The 20,650-nt window shown below is 39.9% G+C and overlaps 1 protein-coding gene across 7 annotated transcripts in view; it reads right to left on the bottom strand.

Annotated features, from left to right (window-relative positions):
• The window catches only part of Fmn1 (formin 1), a 451,810-nt gene that overhangs the window by 80,480 nt on the left and 350,680 nt on the right, over positions 1-20,650 (bottom strand). For 5 of the 7 annotated variants that reach the window (XM_008841150.3, XM_029567361.1, XM_029567362.1 and 2 more), the window contains one exon: positions 17,176-17,268. In XM_008841150.3, the coding sequence (XP_008839372.1) occupies positions 17,176-17,268 (93 nt within the window). Of the gene's footprint in view, positions 1-7,591; positions 7,690-16,113; positions 16,201-17,175; positions 17,269-20,650 lie in introns of those variants that run through there. The other 2 variants (XM_029567365.1, XM_029567364.1) reach the window with 2 other exon arrangements.

The following is a 20,650-nucleotide window of genomic DNA, read 5'->3' as shown; positions in this document are numbered from 1 at the left end:
CAGTTGGATTTACAAATCTGGGATTCTTAGGAGAGGTATGAACTAGATATAAAATTTCTGGAGTCACTGAAATAAAGATGGTGTCTAAGGCCATGAAGGGATCCCCTGGCAAGTTAGTCCAGCTAGACAAAAGTCTCTGGAGTCCAGAAGCTCTGACATGTTTACAGTCAGAACGATGGAGAGTCAGTCTGGGTTAGAAAGGACAAACAGGGTGAGAGGAGGAGTTTTCTAAAGCTTCAGGAGGTCAGCGATCTCAAATACTGCCAAAAGCTGAATGGCGCTTTGTCAGATATTTAGTTCTCGAGAGTAGAATTAATGTCTGATTCATCATTCCCTGCCCCAGGCATTGATATATAATGATCTATAAATGATGAGTGAATGACTGAAAAGAACAGTTGTGATCAGTCACACAGAACAGGATGTGCTCTCTGTTGTTTCCTTGCCCATGAACAGATACTTGTGTCAGAGCAGACTGGGGACAAGATGAGGACTTCTAGGGGTTCTCAAGGCAGGAGGATAATCCACGGGCTCTTGCCTCATCTACGTGGCACAAGTCAGAGACACTCCTAGGCTGGAGAACTTAAAAGGCTTTAGGAGTATGAGGTGGAAAACTGGAGAGGAAATGAAAGCCAAGAAGAAAGCAGTGAGAGAAATGGGGAGGGGAGAGAGTGTTTAGAATGATGCTGACCAAAGACAAGGACCCCGAAATAGAAAGAATCCAGAGGGCAAGGCAGAAGAAAACAAAACCAAAAGTGGAATGGGAGAGGGAGGGTAACAGAGAAAACAGCATGCTATGGAAGAACGCAGCAATAACTGAGGTAAGAGAGAAAGGAATTAAGTCAGTGAGGAAGGAAAAAAGAATAAAGGCAAGGCAATCCCATCCGCTGCACTGAGAGCAGTCAGACTCCAGGCACTGGGTCTAAGTGCTAAAGACACAGGGCAGTTAGGGACTGCCCTCCACAGAGCCTCTGGGCAATATGAATCTAAGAAAATAGAATACCCTCAGGTAGAGAGTAAGGAGAATGGCAGCATCCCTGGGGTTATAAGTGTCTACACTGCAGATCCAGTCTTCCCTGACCTCCAGTCAAGCAGGCATCATATGCACAGCCACTTAAAGAGAGCAAAAACCATGCAGCTGGATGACCTGCCTCATTAGTGTTTGGCTAATCAAGGAAAGATGATGCCTACATATCTTCATTGTTTTGGTCCTATTTGCTACTTGCCAAGACTTGGCTTAGGGAAGAAAAAAAAGATCAAGACAACAAAATCTGAATTATTACTTTTCCAAATGAATTGAGTGGCAGTGGCTGCTGTTGCCAAAACTGGTTTGAACAAGATTTTGACACAGAGACTGAAATCTAAACAGAATGAAGAAATCTCAAAAGCAGAGCCGTCCCCATTATCTCATGCTTGCACGACTATAGTCCAAAAGATGATTGATAGATGATTCTCCATTTGTGCAAGCAGAACAGGACCAAGGCCCGACAGAAACACTAATTGCCCATCTGCTTGTTTACACAGTCCAAAGACAGTGACTGGACAAAGAGCTCATTTCCCTTGAAATTGAACCAAACTAGGGTGTGTGTAGGGGGTGCTGAGTGCTGTCATATGTAACGGGAGGGAAAGGAAGATCTCTCATGAGAATGAGCCTTGAGATCAAAGCCACGGGCCATCAAGCCAAGCAATGATTGGTTCAAGCAGCCAGCTTCCCACAGTTCCACCACTTCAGTACCACCACTTTCAGCATCCTGTTCCCCATGTCACCCACCCAGCTCAGAGCAGGATTTCCATTACCCAAAGTCAGGAAATAGTGACATATTCAGAATCAGCTAGGGAGTGTCAACACCAAAATGACTTCCAATTTTTGGCAGCTAGAGCAATTCTGTTCCAGTGAACCTGGCCACTCCAGACCACTTGAACCTCAGAATTCGCTGCATTGTACAAGTTTACATTTTAGTTTCTCCTCGTCTCCTAGACTAGAGGACAAGACTTTTGAGGACAAGAAGTTGAGGCCCTTCAGACTCCACAGCAGGGCTCTTTACACTTGAAGAGCCATCATTACCATCTGTTACCTGGAAGTGTCCTCTGACCATTATGCCAGCAAGGTATAGTCACACCTTCTTCCCATGTTAGTGGAAAGGAGGTGTGACTATAGAGGGTGAATCAGTTACCCCTCCCACTCAATCAGTCAACCTTAGCTCCATGAGGGGGAGGGGCTAAAGACATATAAACTGAGAACTCCATGAGGCACGTCTTTTATTTTGTGTGGCTGTTGGGAAGTCACAGGATCTATGTTTGAGTGTGGATTTTGCAGCACAGCCGTAAATGGGCGGGGGGACCCACTCTTCTTTAAGTAAACCCCTACCCTATGATATGTTAGTAATCCCACTACTCTAGTTGGGAATTTCTAAACTGCAGTTTTGGAGAATTCTTGACTTGGGTTGTTGTAAAGTTGTTGGGAGGAAGGAACCGGGTACCATGTGTGCCTCCCAGCAGTAATTTTTAGTACACCATCCTTATGGTTATTGATGATCAGAAACATTGTTTCTAATTTTTTACTTGCCAACATTAAGAAATATCTTTCTTAAGATGAGAGATTTAGATGTTTTGGGGCTGGAGAGATGTCTCAGTGGTTAAGAGCACTTGCTCCTCTTGCAGAGGACCTGGGTTTGGTTCCCAGAACACACATGGCAGCTAACAACCATCTGTAACTCCAGTTCCAGGGGATCCAACACCCTCTTTTGATCTCCGCAGGCACTGCACGACACAGTGCACTTACATACATGCAGGCAATATGCTCATACAAATAAAATAAAAAATAATAAAATATTTTTTAAAAGGGAAATAGAATTCTCAGTGATACCCTCAGCTGACTATGGAAATCAGTAATGACTGGTACCTATCAGAGTCCCTTAAATAGGCTTTTGAGGATTTGTTCAAGAACTTATTTCTCAGCTGAGCATGGTGGCATTGCGTATAACCCCAGCACTTGAGAAGTTAAGACAGGAGGATTATGAATTCAAGGGCAGCTTGCACTACATAGCAAAAACTTACGTGTATCGCAAATAAACCATTCCCCCTAATGCACAGTCATATATCCATGGAGTTGGATGTAGTAAGAACAAAGATGGTCCTTGATAATTTGCTTCTAATTATTCAGAACTGATTACGGGCATACATACATACATACATACATACATACATACATACATACATCTACATAAAAGGAGGAAGAGCTATGCTGGTAAGGCAATACAAGCCAAATTTCAGATTTTTCCAGCTAAGGATTTGGAGACCCACATATTAGGAATATAATAAATTAGCACTGAAGAGACCCCAGTAGTGATCAGCCCCTCTAGGAGGAAGATCAAAGCCCTGTAGTCTAGAATGGGGTGAGTAGGAGCCTGAGGTCTGTGGGCAAAACTCAGCAGTCCCAAGCTGCTCACCTGGCTGCCTGTAACTACTGTGTCTCAGTCTCCAGGCCCCTGTGTGAGTTGTGGCTCAGACTCCACTATAGATATAGCTGGCAGTGAGTAGGCAGGGGAAAGGCCACACAATCCCCTTTCTGAAGAGGGCTAACAACTAGCTCCCCTCCAGGGCACTCACACCCTCAGGAGAAGGCCTGAGACTCCTTGAATAGTGAACTGGCACCATCTCTGCTCTCCCCAGGCCAATCCTAGAACAATGGGGGTCACTTGCTATATTAATGATAGTACCAACAAATTAGCAGTATGGCTGAACTCCTAAACTCTGTGTATTGCTACATACCATTGACTGAATCCCTTTTCTGTCCGGGCAGGGTAGCTGTGTGAATGGTATTTTAGGTCATGTGTGTAAAGGTACAATCTTGAGGGCTTGATTATTTCAGTAAGTGCCAAGACACTATTATGACATGGGGTAGGGTAAGGAAAGTGGCAATTGACAGGATTAGTTTGCCCAGCCAGTAGGGAACTGTGCAAAAATAGTACAGGTCCTGGCATGTTCTAGTCACAGAGCAATAAGAGCAACTACACACAGAGCAAATTTGGACAACTGGATTCCTAGAAAGAAGGGGCGCACAACCTGTTAAATCCAAACATATGCAAAGTCGTTTTTCAAAGATCAAAAGATGAAGCCTGGTTCTACTGTCTCCTGTCTTTGCAGAGAACAGAGTCATACAACAAGACATTTTTGCATGGCACAAAACTCCTGCTCAAAGGGGAATTTACACGCAAGAATAAAACTTTAAAACAAACCAGGGCCACTTCTTAGTTTATCCAACCAGTGGCTTTCTTCAGCCCTTTGGCTGTTATTTTAGGTATTTTTAGTTGGAATTGCTCCTCACTTTTCCTGACAATTCATTGATCTTTGGTTGACTAACATCAGAGTCTGTGGGAACTAATAAAGGCCACTTTTCTAGCTCATTTTATTTAGGTGTCTCTTGGATGCTGTCCATTCAATATTTTTGAGAAATAAATGTAATGCACACATATGTGGTATTTTAATGCCAGAGTATATGTAGTGTGATCCTGGAGAAGAGGTCCCACAGATCCAGGGGAATAATTTCATTATTTTAAATTAAGACAGGCGCTATTTCAAATTGACACACCTGGAACATGTAATCAAAATTCATGAACTTTAATATAAATTCCAGACCCTTGTTTCTTGTCTGTATTTCAGGACCAGTAAATTAGTATATAAACTAATAACTGAAAATTTTTTCAACATGGATTTAGAAGTGGCCCTTAACTCGTTCTATATATTCCACTGGCTCCATGCCAGTCAGAAAGCACTTTTGAGAGATGTTGTGCAACTGGTTAGAATTATTTTCTCTGTTATCCTGTACTTCACAGAAAATATTAACTATAACAATCATGCAAAGAACCCACATAACGACAAAGGATGAATTCTGACCCCACATGATTGTAATTTCCTGCTGTGACTTGGGAAAGTCTTCATGAATCTGTCTTTAAACATTCTTTATCCTTTTGAGGAAGACCTCAGCTCTATGGATTTATATTTCAGTTCAACTATGCCAATTCCTGGTCATTTCTGCCTTTAGGACTGGAGCTTAGCTTTGTCCTCAGCTCTCTTAAAGTGGACATCACCAATCTGGTCTTGCAGGTACCAGAGAGCAAATCATAATCTGCCAGAAGGGCATGATAACTTATCAATCAGCTTTTTAGTTCACAATCTTATAGAAAGCAAGAGTATAGGAAACACCTAAGCCTCCAGTTTTGCTCCCTAAAGCCTAGTAATATCTGGGCCAAGACCTTAACTTTTTCATAAAACTATTGTTTTGAAAAGTACAAAATATTTTGGGCTGGAGAGATGACTCAGTGGTTAAGAGCACTTGCTGCTTTTTCAAACGACCCAGGTTTGGGTTCCCAGGACCCACATGTTAGTTAACAACCATCTGTAATTCTAGTTCCAGGGGATTTGACACCCTCTTCTGACCTCCATGGGCACTGTATGACACAGGTGCACTTACACACATGTAGGCAATACACTCATACACATAAAGTAAAATCAAAATAATAAAAAATGTTTAAAAAGAAAAGTATAAAATACTTGAATTCAGCTTTTAAACTGAGGAGTATTATTATGACTGTGTAGCTTAACTTTGTTCTTTTCTCTCATGCCTATTCTAGGAAATATAACTTCTGAGCCTCCCCTCTTCTCCATCCTTTGCTTCCTCCCTTCCATACACTAAGCCATATTAAAATAAGAACTTTATATTGTTGTCTGAAAGAGCCTACAAGAGTAGTATGGCCATTTGTTGCTGGGAAAAGGAGGGAAAGAGTCATTATTACATCAAGTGCAGGAAGCATAGAACTCTCAGAGGACTGACCTCTTTGGATTCCAACTCCAAAGAGCACCTCATGTGAGACTTAAAGTCCCTGGAAAACATTCTGGCTGAGAATGATGACTGTTATGTGCAAAACTAGTCATGAACATGAGGTTCATTTTAAAGCAGTGGTTGTGTGAAGCTAGGATTTATGAGGCTATGTATTTGTCCCCATGTAGAAACACAAAGAAGTAAAGAATTTTCTTTAGAGAGTGGGGAGAATGATAAAGTCTCATTCCCTGGAAATACGATCTTTCCTGAAGAAGTTCTAAGGACCAGATAAATCGATCTATATTTTTCTATTGATCTGAACCTTGAAGACACTATTTATCCCTTATTCTAGTGCAAGTACAAATGGTTTACTTTGTCAATCTAGAGGAACTAAGTACAAGCCAGAAAATATTAAGTGTTCAGTTATCAAGAGATAGAAATCTGAGAACAACCAATTTTTCATTGTGATAGCCTACCTCCAAGACGGCCCCCTCCTTTGCATGTCTGTTGGTCTCTCATGGAGCGGTAGAGTCTCTTGTTTCATTGCATTGAAAGTGGGTTGGTTTACAACTTCTTTGACTAAAACTAGACAATGTCTTATCTTTATTATTTAAGAAGATCTGCATGTTTTGCTTCTCCCCCAAAAAAGTTTTTTTGCCTTAGAAAAAGTCAGCTACCCTAAGACCACCGTACTTTGAGAGAAAGCTTGAGCTTTGTGGAGAAGTTAATAGATTCTCAGAAATACCCAGCCATCCTCAAACATTCTTCCCTCCCTAGCATATATATATATGCTATATATAAAAGAAGATTCAAATTTTAAAAGATTTTCAAAGATTCAAGATTCAAATTTTAGTCACCACCTGACTCCAAACTCACAGAAGGCTTGCAGAAATAACTAATGGACTGAGTCTTTTCACTCCACAGAACTTAGAGAGCAACTAATGTTATTTTAAGGTACTAAGTTTTGAGGCAATAGGTAATACAGCAACAAATAACCAGAACATACATTATGCACCTAATGTCATTATAATGTCCACTAGCTAAGTATAAGTTCCAGAGGCAAAGCTTGGTGCATCTTGCTCATCACTATATCAAGAACAAAGATCTCAGTGTCCAGAACACAACAAGATCTAAACTGATATTTAATGAACAGTTTGAACAACTTCATCTGTGCCATATGGCAAAAGAAGGACTTGTGGTCAACAACCTATCTTAGATGAAACTAAATTCTGACTTTGTCCAAGAAAAGTAAACAAAGGGTGCTGGAGAGATGGCTCAGTGGTCAAGAGTACTTACTGCTCTTCCAGAGAACCCGAGTTCAATTCCCAGCACCCGCACTGGGCAGCTCACCACTGCCTGTAACTCCAGCTCCAGAGCAATCTTACAGCTCTTGCCTCTGTTGGCACTTGTACTCAGATACATAGTAACATACACATACAGGTAATTAAAATTTAAATAAAATCCTAAAAAAAGAAATGTAAGCAAAACCCAAAGGAACACAAAGGGAGGAAAATGGGATTATGTTGGACAATGTACCAGAGGGCTGATTTCATGATTGCAATAGCCTTAGACATAAGGTTGATATTATTATCTCTATCTTTGAGATGCGGGAACTTAGCCCATTTGCCAAAGTCATAAAGTCAGGAAGGGACTTGAACTCAGGTTTGTGTCATTCTAAAGCCAATCTTCTTTTTACTTTAGTCTCCCAGGAGACTACAACAGAAACAAGAAAACAATTTGAAAGAGACTCAAAACCCACCCCCTGAATCTTACCCAGGATCGTCTAGCTCCTTTAACTGCTGCTGACATTGCTGGAACCCATTTCATCACTGGAGCTCAGATCAATTGCAATTAATGCCACAGCCATGAGTACAAACCAGGAACCAATGCCAGAGGAAGCTTAAGATTAAGAAAACAGACAATCACGCACGTACTCTATGCTAGCAATTAGGCGCAATACTAAAATTACGAAACTCAAGGGAAGACATTAAGGGAAGAAGGGTGCCATTCCAGGAAGAAAAGTAATTTCCAATAGATGTTCACTGGCTTTCCACATTATTTACTTGAATATATTAGAGTCCTCTTGAATTATTATAGAACAATTACTCACGCCACATTTCATTATTTCAGCAAGGAAATGGGATGGTATGATGATCTCAGTAGGCAGATGGTTTGGCTATTTCAATGAATAATTTGAATGTCAACAAGTTGGTGGATGCTGGGTGGGAGGGAAAGTTGTACAAAGCAAAGGCCTGGGTGCATGTGTGTGTGTTTCAGGTGAAGAAAGGGGAAAGGGTAAGCTACAGAGGATGGGCAGTACTATAATCTAAGCACTTAAATCTGGCTAAAACTATGAAGGGACAGGAGCTGACTGTGCCTATTCCCTATAGAGAGAAAATCACTGTTTACCCCTACTTAACATAGTTCCGATTTAATCAACTATACTTTTTTTTTTATTTTCAGAAGAGAAATGCTATTCACAAATAAAAATTTACATACAAAACTACCAGATACAGATACAATGTTCTTAAAAGGGTAAGGAAAGGATTAAGGAATTCATCACATTCTCAGCTTAAAACACTGAAAGTTAGTTTCTCAAAAACTGCAAAAGCAGTGGGTGTGGTGGCACATGCCTTTAATTCCAGTACTTGGGAGGCAGAAGCAGGTGAATGCCTGTGAGATCAAAGTCAGCTTGGTCTACATAGGAAGTTCTAGGCCAGCTGGGGCTAAAGTGAAACCCCATTTCAAAAACAAAACAAAACAAAATCAAACAAAACAAACTGCAAAAACAAGCACATTACAGAGCAGAATTTGAGTGCTGCAGCTATCATCAGTTACCAAGGAAAGCTAAGCTTATTAATTCTCTATTTACTGCCTCTTTTATCATTGTAGCCACCAACAGAAGGGATTTGTACTGTGGATCCCAAGGATCAAGTATATACAGTTCAATTCAGTAGCCACTAGGTGGTAATGCAGTGGATTTTGGTAGCTGGAGTGTGAGCTATAAAACAAGGCATCTTCAGTTTTTTTCTGTTTGCTTTTTAGGATTAAAAAAAAATGTGTATCTGTGTACCTTTGTATGTTGATATGCACCACCATGTGGCTGCAGGAACTCCCAGTGGACAATGTCAAATCCTCTGGAACTGGTGTTATGTGCAGTTGTGAACATCTGATGTGGGTGTGGGAACTCTGAACCTGGGTCCTCTATAACAGCAGTCACTGCTCTTAATTTTTGTTACAAATTGTAACAAAATGGAAACAACCTGTCCTGGATAAATCCACATTATACATATTGCTAGCTTTAAGGAGACAAGATAAATGTGACTTTCTTAGAAGTAGTGAAGACAATCCTCTGTAACTAATTATTGCAATTTGAAATTGGTACCTTTACTCATGTACCACTGGGTAAGCAAACCTGTGACTAAACCCCATTTGGTAAGACTGTGTAGCCCCACGTTCTGGGCTACATTAAATGCTTTTCATACATCTGCCCTGGACTCCACTAGTGCTGCCATAGTTCTTTTAAAGCAAAATGAGTTCAGAGAAGAAATGAATCTGTGTTCTTTTAGAAAATAAAGTGACCTTTGCAGAGTTGTACGTAGCCTACAAGACTATACACTGTACAAGAGCTATTCTGCAAGATAACTTGCAAAAGGTGATATAGGTACTTAGCTCTTCCAACACAAAAAAGGCAGTATCTGAGCCATGTGATAATAACTGCAAGAAATCATGGACTAGAATCCCCATAGTTGCTTAGACTCCAAAGAGAAGTGGTGGCAAGACCAATGATTGCTTGGTGTAATTTATCACAAAACAACTATTATGCAAGATGCAGAGCTCAACAGCAATTTCACAAAATACTCAAATATTTTGCTATGCCCCGCTACTTTTTAGGAGTCACCATTAATACTTTGTTGTTATTGTTGGGAAGGCAAATGGCAGTTCTTTATTGAGACTCCTGAACAGGGGCCCCCAAATCTAAGTTATCCTAGATTATGGCAAATCTGCTATTTTTATTTCTTCTTTCATTTGGTGAAATGTAAATGTTTATTTCCTCTATCTACAAAGTCTTAGGACAAAAAGAAGATGAGTTATTAGTATGACACAGAACAATACAGAGGATGAGATCATACTGACGTTAAGTAAGTTACCCAAGCCCTCAGACTCAGTTCACTTGTCTGGAAAATCAGGGATGACAAAATCAGTCTCAAAGGATTGCTGCAAAGCTTCAGTGAAGCAATCACACCCTCCTTCTCCCCATCAAAACTTAAGGAATTATTTCCCGCAGGAGTTGGTAGTGGGAAGACAGTAATGCTCTAATCATAGCACATTTGTTAATGTTTTGTGGTTTATAACATGAATTAGTGTGTTTTATCAATTTATTCTTTGTCTCGACATTGTGCAATCATATAAAATTTCCATTTCATAGAGAAGAGAAGAAAAAGGTAAGAAGTATTTATAAATGTGAGCAAAGACTCTAAGGCATGAAATGATAAAGCCAGTGTTCAGTACAAGGTCTTCTATCTTCAAATACAGACACCTTCCCACTTCAATCAGAACTTCAAAACACCACATATTTTATTGCACTTACAGTTAGCAATACTGTGTTGTGAATTTAAGAGCTTTTTTTAATGGATTAGGCCTCATGCTTCTTACATGGTAATATAAAAATGTTATCTTGCTTATAGATGTATAACGTGTACTTTTATTGCTTTTAAAAGAAATCATTAAATTGAACCAAAATACATTCGACCAAAAAGTGTATATACTGTCATGACAAAAGTAAATTATGAGATTATCGCTTACTATAATCAGATTGCAATTTAATAAGTTACTAAAACTAAGTTTCCAGGAAATTCAACTTAATGTATTTCTAGTTTTTCTTAAAGAAACCAGTGGAACATAGAAAGGGAGCATCGCAAGTGGACAGAAAGGCATACACACAGAAGACCGATCCAATTCGCTTGTCGCCAGCGTCTTCCTCAAGAAGGGACTGTGGTTAAATAGCTTCAGAATCTCATTAAAGGACCTCAAACTCTTCCATGGGGAAAGGGAAATGAAGGGTTACTCAACACCGTTCTGAGGTAGATCTTAGTAATTCATTAATACTTATATGACTCAAGGACTTAAGTTTGTGAAAATGAATTTAAGTCATAGAACTTGTTCCAATAAAGTAAAGAAAGAGTCCAGACTCACGTTCTTGGAGAGGTGGGTAAATGACTGCATATGATGGCATTTGAGTATCTAAATTTCTGCTGTTCCAGAGAACATCCTAGAAGGAAGGATTAAAAATATTTGCCTGACTTCTCTCCAAACCCTATCACCAAGTTCCATTTTTCGTTTGGGTGAAGTTCTGAGATGTTTCTTAAAATCAGAGGACTAAGATTTCTCTAGAGAATTAAGAATTAAGAAGCCAAGGACGATTCTGTAACTCAGAAGGTAGAGAGGCAGAGGGAATGAAAGAAAATAATTTTCTTCAGGGAGAAGATTTTTTTTAAATCGTGTGTGTGTGTACACTCATAATGGTGGGCATGTGGAGACTTAGAGGAAAACTTTCGGGAGTTGGTTCTTTCCTGATAACTTGTGGAATCTGGGGATCGAACTCAGGTTGTCTGGCCTGTATGTGAGTGCCTCTACATACTGCGCTATCATGCTAGCTCAGAAATTTTTGATGAATAAAAAGATCCAAACTAACCTTTTAAGGTAAGAGCCCAGTTAATAAGCCTCAGATAAGATAGCTTTCTTCACCCTCCAAGGATTAAGGCTGGTACTTTAGAACTCACAGTGCATGATCTTGGTTTGCCATCTGATGACTCTGAAGCCGCCCCTGCTAGCATGTTCCTGCGTTACTGTGAGATACACAACTACCCACTCTCACCCATGAGCAATACACATTCCCCCAGTCACAGTTCTTTCCTCTCCAAGCTCTGTGAAGACTAATTTTTTGTCACAGGCCATGCTGTCTAGATGACTGGTTCTCCATAACCACTGAAATTGGGGACTCAGTTTTATACCTACAGTCTGGGGGTTAAATTACTGCATGTAATTCAGGGTGTTCATTCATAAATTAAACAGACAATTGAAAATATTCATCACAGGTCAGGCTGAGCCCATTATAGGCTCAGCAAAAGTAAATAGGGTCAGATAGTCACAATCTCAGCTGCCATCCATTTGTATGCTGTAATTATCTACATTTAATGTGGGAAATCAGAGCTACCGCTTGTTTGTTTGTTTTTAGCTTGGTAAACATCAGGTTTGATTTCTTTTTTTTATGAAGGAAAACAGTTTCTTGACATTAAGAAGAATATTATCTTGGTTGGTCAACTAACCCTAGAGAAGGTAGGGCCAGAATTGTTCCTTCAGAGTCACATTGAATTTGTCATCATTCATGGCACCAGGTAAAAGTAACAGAAAGTAAGATAAGGCCTGTATGGGAGAGTGCTAATATTAGAGCCAGTTTAAGTTACAGCCTTCCCTGCCAAAGCTATAAATACAAATGACCAATTTAACAGCAAGAAAAGACCACCTACAAGATCTAGACCTAGGATCTAATCAGTTGCTCTGTGCCTTACTTCAATTATAGGATCCCTGCCAGGTTTATGGGGACTTTTAATGTGAGCATCACATTTTGGAAGACCATATCATTATGACCATGTTTGATCTGAGGGTGGGAAAGCACGAGCTCAAACAAAATAAACAAATGACTGCACAAGATTGCTTAGAACTGAACTGTAAATTGGCATCAACTAGAGCCTACTGTGGAAAAGAAGGAAACAGGTAAGAAAGAAGGTTTAGACACCATGGAGACTGCAATACAGAAAAATGGTGCCATTAAAAGTTCTTTCCAGGGGCTGGAGGGATGGTTCAGTGGTTAAGAGCACTGGCTGCTCTTGAAGAAGACCTGGGTTTGATTCCCAGCACCCACATGGTGGCTAACAACTGTCCATAACTCCAGTTCCAGGGGATCCAATGCCATGGGCATTGCATGACAGGGATGCACTTACATACATGCAGGCAATATACTCTTACACGTAAAATAAAAAATGATATTTTTAAAAAGTCCTTTCCATTTTGCTTAGGAAATGAAAAGATAGTTCAGAGTAAGAACCATAGTTTTGTCAACACTATTTAAGGGCATTCTGGGAAAGGATGATAAAAGACAAACATCATCCCCATTTGAGTGTGGCAACAGGATATGATTTATAAATGAAAAATTAAGTCATCACGATTGTTACAAAAACTTAATTGTTGCTTATATAAATATAATCCTAATCATGAATCAATTGACTCACAATGCATGTGACTTCTTAGGCATAAAGAAACCACGTAATTGCTTAAGATTTTATGAGAAGACCCCTAATAGAAAACTGGCTTTCTTTCCAAACACTCTGCACAGGCTCTGCTCTAGAGCATCTATTCTCAGTTATACTTCTAATATGACCTATGTTCAGATGCTCTGATACTCAGGACCTTCCTCATGCTATATCCTTCCTTTGGGCTGTCACATGCATTTCTGTGGCTTAAACTGGTATCTTGGACCACAAGCAGCACAGCTAAGGATAGTTATGAATAAGCCCAACACAATTTTGTAAACTTACACAAAACATGAGAATTTTGTGATTTTTTTTTTGCAACTTATCTGCACATTTCTTGAGTGTGAGCTTTGAAGATGATAACATTATGCTACAATGTCACCCTGGTGCCTCCCATGAACATATCATCGCTATCTGCATGTCTCAGACGCATATCAGAGTTCACATACCCAAAGTTTACTTTGCGGTCTTCCACCCCAAATCTAGTTTTCCTCATCAGTATCCAGTCAGTTATCCAGCAAGAAAAGAAGAGCTATCTTTTCCTTCTGTTTCACTTCATACACATAGTCCTCTTAACATAACTTGTTATTTATACATCTCTCCCTTCCTCCTTTCCCTTCCCTTCCTTCCTTCCCTCCCTCCCTCCCTCCCTCCCTCCCTTACCCTGCCCCCACATTTCTGTTTAACAGTCTTTCATAGGAAGGGCAAAATGTGGCTGACAGATTCTTTCCTTCCTTCCTCCCTCCCTCCCTCCCTCCCTCCCTCCCTTCCTACCTTCCTTCCACAACCATTGCTTTTGCTCAAGCTCTTTGCTAGCTCCTTATTTCTTCAACTTTTATATTGCTGATAATTATAATAATTAGAATACATTTCTTAGCAACAGAAGACAAGGTGATCCCCCAACCCTCCCACCCCACTGAAACAAGACACATAAGCCTAGCATGAACTTGTCATTCCTACAACCAGAATCTTTCACTACTGTCTGTATTATGGAAGCTCAGGTTCACTAACTATTCTATGGTGATTCTCTTTTTATTGGTCTTAATTCTTCACATACACCCTATAATCTGGCCACACCAAGGCTCAACCATTCCCCAAACATATCACATCTTTGATTTTCCTAAGATGTGCAGTATTCCCTCTGTCTGGAATGCCTTTCCCAACCTGCCTGAGGAGAATTCCTCATCTGTACATCAGGGTGATAGGAGTTGGATGTTCTCTCATAGGACCTAGACTAAAGGAATCTCAATGAGCATTAGTGACTATTGTCTCTCAGTCGCAGGACCTCTGGTCTTTTTAAAAAAGTCTTAACTAATGTATTGCCTTTGTTAGCTTTCCCTAGACTGTTGGGAATTTCTCCTCTGCAAACCTCCATGCCTAATTATAGTATCATATTGTACCAACTCAAAAACTGATGAACAGTTCACATTTCAGCATTTCCAATGTTGGGGTATAGTTTATAATCTGCACGTCATGGTTTAGTTGGTAGTAATCTTTTTCCTCAGTGGTACATATAATAATGGTGCTACTTACGACGAATGTGAAATTAGATAAACAATAGACTTACACTGCATGAAAACAGTCATAAAATATGACTATCCAAGGTCAAATAAGACATATTTGTTGTGGGAGGAGGATTCTACATTTTCTATTAATCATTGAAACAGCCACATTTTGTGTCTTTTTGGTTGTAAGCCTGAGTCTTTAACAGCTACGCCAGCTCTCCAGACCACAGCCACTTTTTTTTTTAAGGGTAACATCCTCCATGATGTCCTGCCTCACCAGAGCTCAGGGGCAAAAGAGTCAAGTGATCACAGATTAAACCTCTGAAACTATGAGCCAAAATAAATACTTTTTCCTTGAGAAGAAAGGAAAAATTATTGGTATTCCAATAATAACCAAGAGATATTCTATTTGTGTATCTTATGAGTTAGCAAAACTGATGCCTGTAAACCATATTTGATTACTGCTAGGTATTATGTAGTTCTTAGTTCTTAGTCATAGGCCCTAACCGTATGCCTTGGAACCACAGAACTACAGCCTGATATGGTGCCATGCTATGCCATCACCTAAGCAGCATTAATTGGCAGCTAGACATTGAGTCAAAGAGAGTACTAGGCAATTCTGTGAAACTCTGAACTGTGATAATGATTGAGATTGGAGAGCCACACAGAGGACAATGGAGAGATGAGGAAGACCCAGGACCATGGCTCTAGACTAGTAATTTCCAAGAGAAATACAATGTGGGCCACAAACAGGATTTTAAGTAGTCTAGCAGCTACACTTTAAATGTAGAATATCCAGATAAAGTAATATTGATGATATATTTCAGTCATGTAACTTCACAGGTTCAAACACTATCACTTTAATATGCAATCAATATTAAGAAAACAGAAAGAAAACACTTTTCCATGGTTTCTGTCAATCTGATACTGTGATCAACTATACTGCAGTTGCTCAACATCAAGTGTGTAAATGTCTTTTGTATCGGACAGTGCAAGTCCAGACCATTTTCATACACTTGGCTAAACAATAAGATGGTAATAACATGCTACTTTCACAGTGGAATTTTTACCCCATAATGTTGGTGACATTAAGATGCCCACAATATTATAAAGTTTAAAAAAATAGAATGCAATATTTCCCTCAAATTATTGTGCTTTGTTTTGGCTAATTTCTAACTTGAAATTAATCTTAGTGTCGTTTTTGTCTCCCTTCTCACTGTTGGCTAAAGGAAAGCTGACTATATCCCACTGCAGATCTTTGTCTACTGTGAAAGACCTTGAGACAGGATCAAAAACTATAATCATATCAAATAGCATACCCAGTACCTTACAAATGGCAGACACTGAATACGTGTCTTTGATACACATTAAAATGGGAAACGAAGTTGAGAATAGCAGTCCCTGAATTCGGGATCAACACTGGCGTGACCTGGAGAACAAAAAATAATGAGATACCTCATTTCACCAAAGCTCCCACCTTCAGAGAAGCTGGCAGTAGGTCTAGAGTATCTTCAGAGTATTGAGACTTAAGGCTCAGTAAGGCCAACTCTGACTTCAGTTTCCATGCAAAGAACGCCTTGTCATAGAGGAATGAGCAGTGATCTTTGCACAAAGGGAGCAGCTGGGATGGAGTTCCTCTGACTCATGGACTGAGAATTTCTCTGCTAATTCTCAAGGTGGTTTGGCCATACTTTGTCAGTTGACCATGCTTAGCAGTGTGTGGTTGCTGGTGTGGTATCATGTGGCCTTATTCAGTAATAGAAACAGCATGTTGAACTATCCCCAACTAGTCTAACTATTCTTACATGCATTCATTTCCTCTGGCTTTCTAGTAAAGAAAAAAGCGCCCTCCAAACACCTCACACTTAATTTTCTTTCACATGTTACAGTAAACTCAAGAAATTAAAATAGAAACTATGTAAAAGGCACTGGACTTTCAGGTTCACTAACCCTAATCAAGAAGCTTCCTAGTTTTACCAAAACAATGGGGGAAGGAACAGATCTTGCAAAGGTTTCTCAGTAAAGTTGGGTCCTCTGCTTATCTCAAAGAGCCAACAGGTGCCATGTAATTGGATGCATGGTATTCACTGGGTCCCAATGAACTTATCTGTAAATATATGGAAAACCTAATCCAAGTTTCCAAGTTGCTGCACTCATAAGACCAAGAATATAATCCACTTGCCAGGGTTGAACCACAAATCTGGGCTCAGGGCTACACAAGACTTGCACATACAGTTTTTGGTCAATTAACATGTGCTGAGGACGTTTAAGCTCCAGGAAGTGACAGAAAGGCTTACCTTCAAAATATCTCAAAAGCAGGATAATAGCAACATGGGATTTGTAGGATGAAATGGACTTAGAACATGACATAAAAAGCTATAGGACAACTCCAGAATAGAACCACCATCAGAAAATGGACTCCCACAATTAGTGGTGCTGCCTATGGCCAGACAGGATACAAGAAGCAGTAGGTCTCAGAGATGGTGTCATAACAAGATTGTTTCAGAGTATCCATACGCTGTGGATCAAAGCCACCTACCTTTCTGGAAGAACTCTTCCAGCTTGTCCTTGAAAGGCTGTAGATATTCTTTTGGGGACTCCTTGCACACCAACTTCATCTGTTGCTCACTTGCTGTAAAGAGAAGTGTAAATTAGACTTAATAAAGAACACACATTTGCTGAGTGCCTGCTCAGGCACTGGGCTATGTTATCAATTGTACAGATTCCTTGTCAATCATGGTTTAACCAAACTCCATGGGTGGCAAATAATGAGCTCACCCTGTACTTCTCTTCAGAAATAGGGAAATGTACCACTTTCTATTTTCCTTCAGTAATCCAGAAAACCCTCTGATTTGGACCAAATAAAGTATTCTGCTGTGTGTTGCCTCAAAAAGAGAAGGAAAAATACTTAGGGATTAATACCAAAGAATTAAAGTCCCTGCCACCCTTCAGACTCATAGAGGCTAAAAAGATTTTTCTTAAGTTCCTAAGCAAGTTGCCTAGAATCACCAAGTTGGATAATTGCCAGGGCACCATGCACACTCTAGCTCAGTTCATGAAGGACTATATTTACTTTTTATGCTTCTCATCTTAAAAGAAGTCTGTTTTCAGGACAAAAGTGCCTAGAGTTACCTTAGGTCCAGCTACAGATGAGCAGAGGCCTCCTAGCCTCTGGTAATCTAGGTGTCTTCACAAAATTAAAAGTGTAAACAAATATTAACAGCCAAGCTTACCTAAAGACCTGAGGACATGACATAGTTCATCTATCTGAAAAGCTTTAAAAAAAATAGGGTGGAGCTCTCTCCTAACCACAGGCCTCTCTCTTCGGGGTAAGTCCATCCTGCCCTCCACACTTTGACTCCCCCAGCATCATTCACCCTCCCATCTCCCCTGCCCATCTCTCCTCCAAGCCTGGGTCCTGTCTCATTCCTTGTCTTGGCACCCCAGACACCTAGGAACCACCACTGCTTCCTGATCCTTTGCATTCAGACCAACTCAGTTCCTTCTTAGGTCCCCAGGAGAACTCAGGGCCTGGCCCCGCCCTCACCTCCCTCTATTTCCTTGGGTCTGTACAACATGCCAGCTTCTTTCCTGGACTCCAGGGTTGACCTTTCCTCTTCCTGATCCTTTGCATCCAGACCAACCCAGCTCCTCAGTGCAGTCCCCAAGAGCCCTTGGGCCCCTACCCGCCCCCATCTTCCTTTGCATCTCTGGATGGCACGGCTATCGGCTGCCCTAGAACAGCATCTTTCCTGGGACTGGCTCCCAGGCCAGTCCAACCTCCAAATTCCTGAGGCCAACATTTTTCATGGAGGGATCCAGACCTTAGGAAAAAGCCTGAGAGCATATGATCCTCATCTGACTTGGGCCTCTGTGGGAACTCCTGAAGACAAAAGCAATCTGGCCACTCCAATATAAAATCAAAAGAGAAAACCAGAAGCTTAGATGAACCAGCTTTTCATGACCCAAAAGTAAACCACATAGACACATAAAGTTCACAAAAAGAAGCAGACCTAAACTTGAAGGCTTGAGTCTCACACAAGAATCAGAAACTACAAAAGAAATTCACATGTCAAAATCACAGAGAAAAAATAATAACATGAAAAACCAAATCAGAAACTACAAAAGAAATCCACATGCCAAAGACCAAAATAATATATCCCCACCAAGTACCAACAGTCCTCTAGAGGAGTACAATGAGAACCCCCTGGAGAAAACACAGGACATGGAACTCAAAAGAACAATTATAAAAACAATAAAAAGACTTCAGTGAATTTAAAGAACAAAGAAATCAAAGAACAGAAAGATGATAGGGATAAACTTCTGAATGAATTCAGAAAAGAGCTAGAAATATTGAAGAATACTCAGGCTGAAATAAAGAACGAAGTGAAACACTCCATAAGCCAATTAGAAACGACAGGAGAAAGCCTCACCAATAGGGTGAACGAAATGGAAAACAGAGTATCAAGACTGGAAGATAAAGTGGACGAACTAGACCACTCAAGCAAAGATTATGAAAAATTTAAGAAATTACAAGAATGGAATATGTAGGAATTGTGTGACACCATATAAAGATCAAACTTACGAATCATAGGCTTACAGGAAGGAGAAGAATCCCAAGATAATGGACCAGATCTTCAACATGAATTGTGGAAGAAAATTTCCTAAAATTAAAGAAAGACATACCCATACAAATAGAAGAAGCATATAGAACACCAAACAGGACCAGAAAAGAAACTCTCCACAGCCCACCATACTAAAAACACTAAACATAAAAAACAGACAATACTCAAAGCTGCAAAAGAGAAACAAGTCGCATATAAAGGAAAACCCATTAGGATTACAGCTGAATTTTCAGTGCAAGCTATCAAAGCCAGAAGAGCTTGGACCAAAGCATTCCCAGTTTTAAATGACCACAGATACCAACCCAGATTGCTATACCCAGCCAAAATGTCTATTATAGTGAAAGGGGAAAGAAAAATCTTCCATGACATAAATAGGCTGAAGGACTTTATGTCCACAAAAGCAGCCCTTCAGAGAGTTCTGGAAGCAATACAAAGAAAGAGCTGAAGAAAGGAATGACTCTACCCAAGGGATTTAGGAAAGAAATGCAATGAAGGTATAGCTGTGGAAAAGCACAGCTATATCAAGAATGTAAACAGAAATAAAAATGACAGGATTCAATACTCATCTTTCAAGGACAGACATTACTTTAAGGTGAAAGGATGGAAAAAAAGTAGTCAGAGTAAATGGCTCTAAGAAGCAAGTAGATGTTGCAATTCTAACATCTGACAAAATAGACTTCAAAGTAAAATTAATCAGAAGAGATAAGGAGGGTCACTTCATTCTGATCAAAGGAACAGTCAAGCAAGAAGATATTACAATCTTTACATCTGTGTACCAAACTCTGGTTCACCCAAATTCATAGAAACGCTACAGGACTTTAAAACACAGATTAACCCCAACTCATTAATAGTAGGGGACTTCAATACCCCACTGTCTTCATTAGATAAGTCAACAGGGCAAAGAGTTAACAGAGAGACATCTGAATTAAGCAATACCATATATCAAATGGACTTAATAGACATCTACTGAGTATTCCACCCAAGCACCAAAGGACATACTTTCAACTCAGCACCCCATGGCACCATCTCCAAAATCAACCATATACTGGGACACAAAACAAACCTCAACAAATACAAAAAGACTGAAATAATTCCATTCTATCAGATCACAATGCAATAAAGCTTACAATCAATACCTGAAGAAGCCCTAATCACCACATGAACACATGGAGATTAAACAACACACAACTGAATGACGAACGGGTCAAAAGACAAATTAAGAAAGAATGAAAAGTATTCCTGGAACTAAATGAAAAGGACAATACAACACAAGAAAACCTTGGGGACACACTGAAAGCATTCCTTAGAGGGAAGTTTATAGCTCTAAGTGCCTACATCAAAAAATCAGAAAGAACACAAATAAATGACTTAACACTGCAACTCAACACA

This window comes from Nannospalax galili, unplaced genomic scaffold (genome assembly GCF_000622305.1).
Source record: "Nannospalax galili isolate Female #2095 unplaced genomic scaffold, S.galili_v1.0 scaffold999, whole genome shotgun sequence".
NCBI classification, from domain to species: Eukaryota; Metazoa; Chordata; class Mammalia; order Rodentia; family Spalacidae; genus Nannospalax; species Nannospalax galili.
Note: the sequence above shows the minus strand (reverse complement) of the source record. Positions and strands in the feature narration are given on the sequence as shown.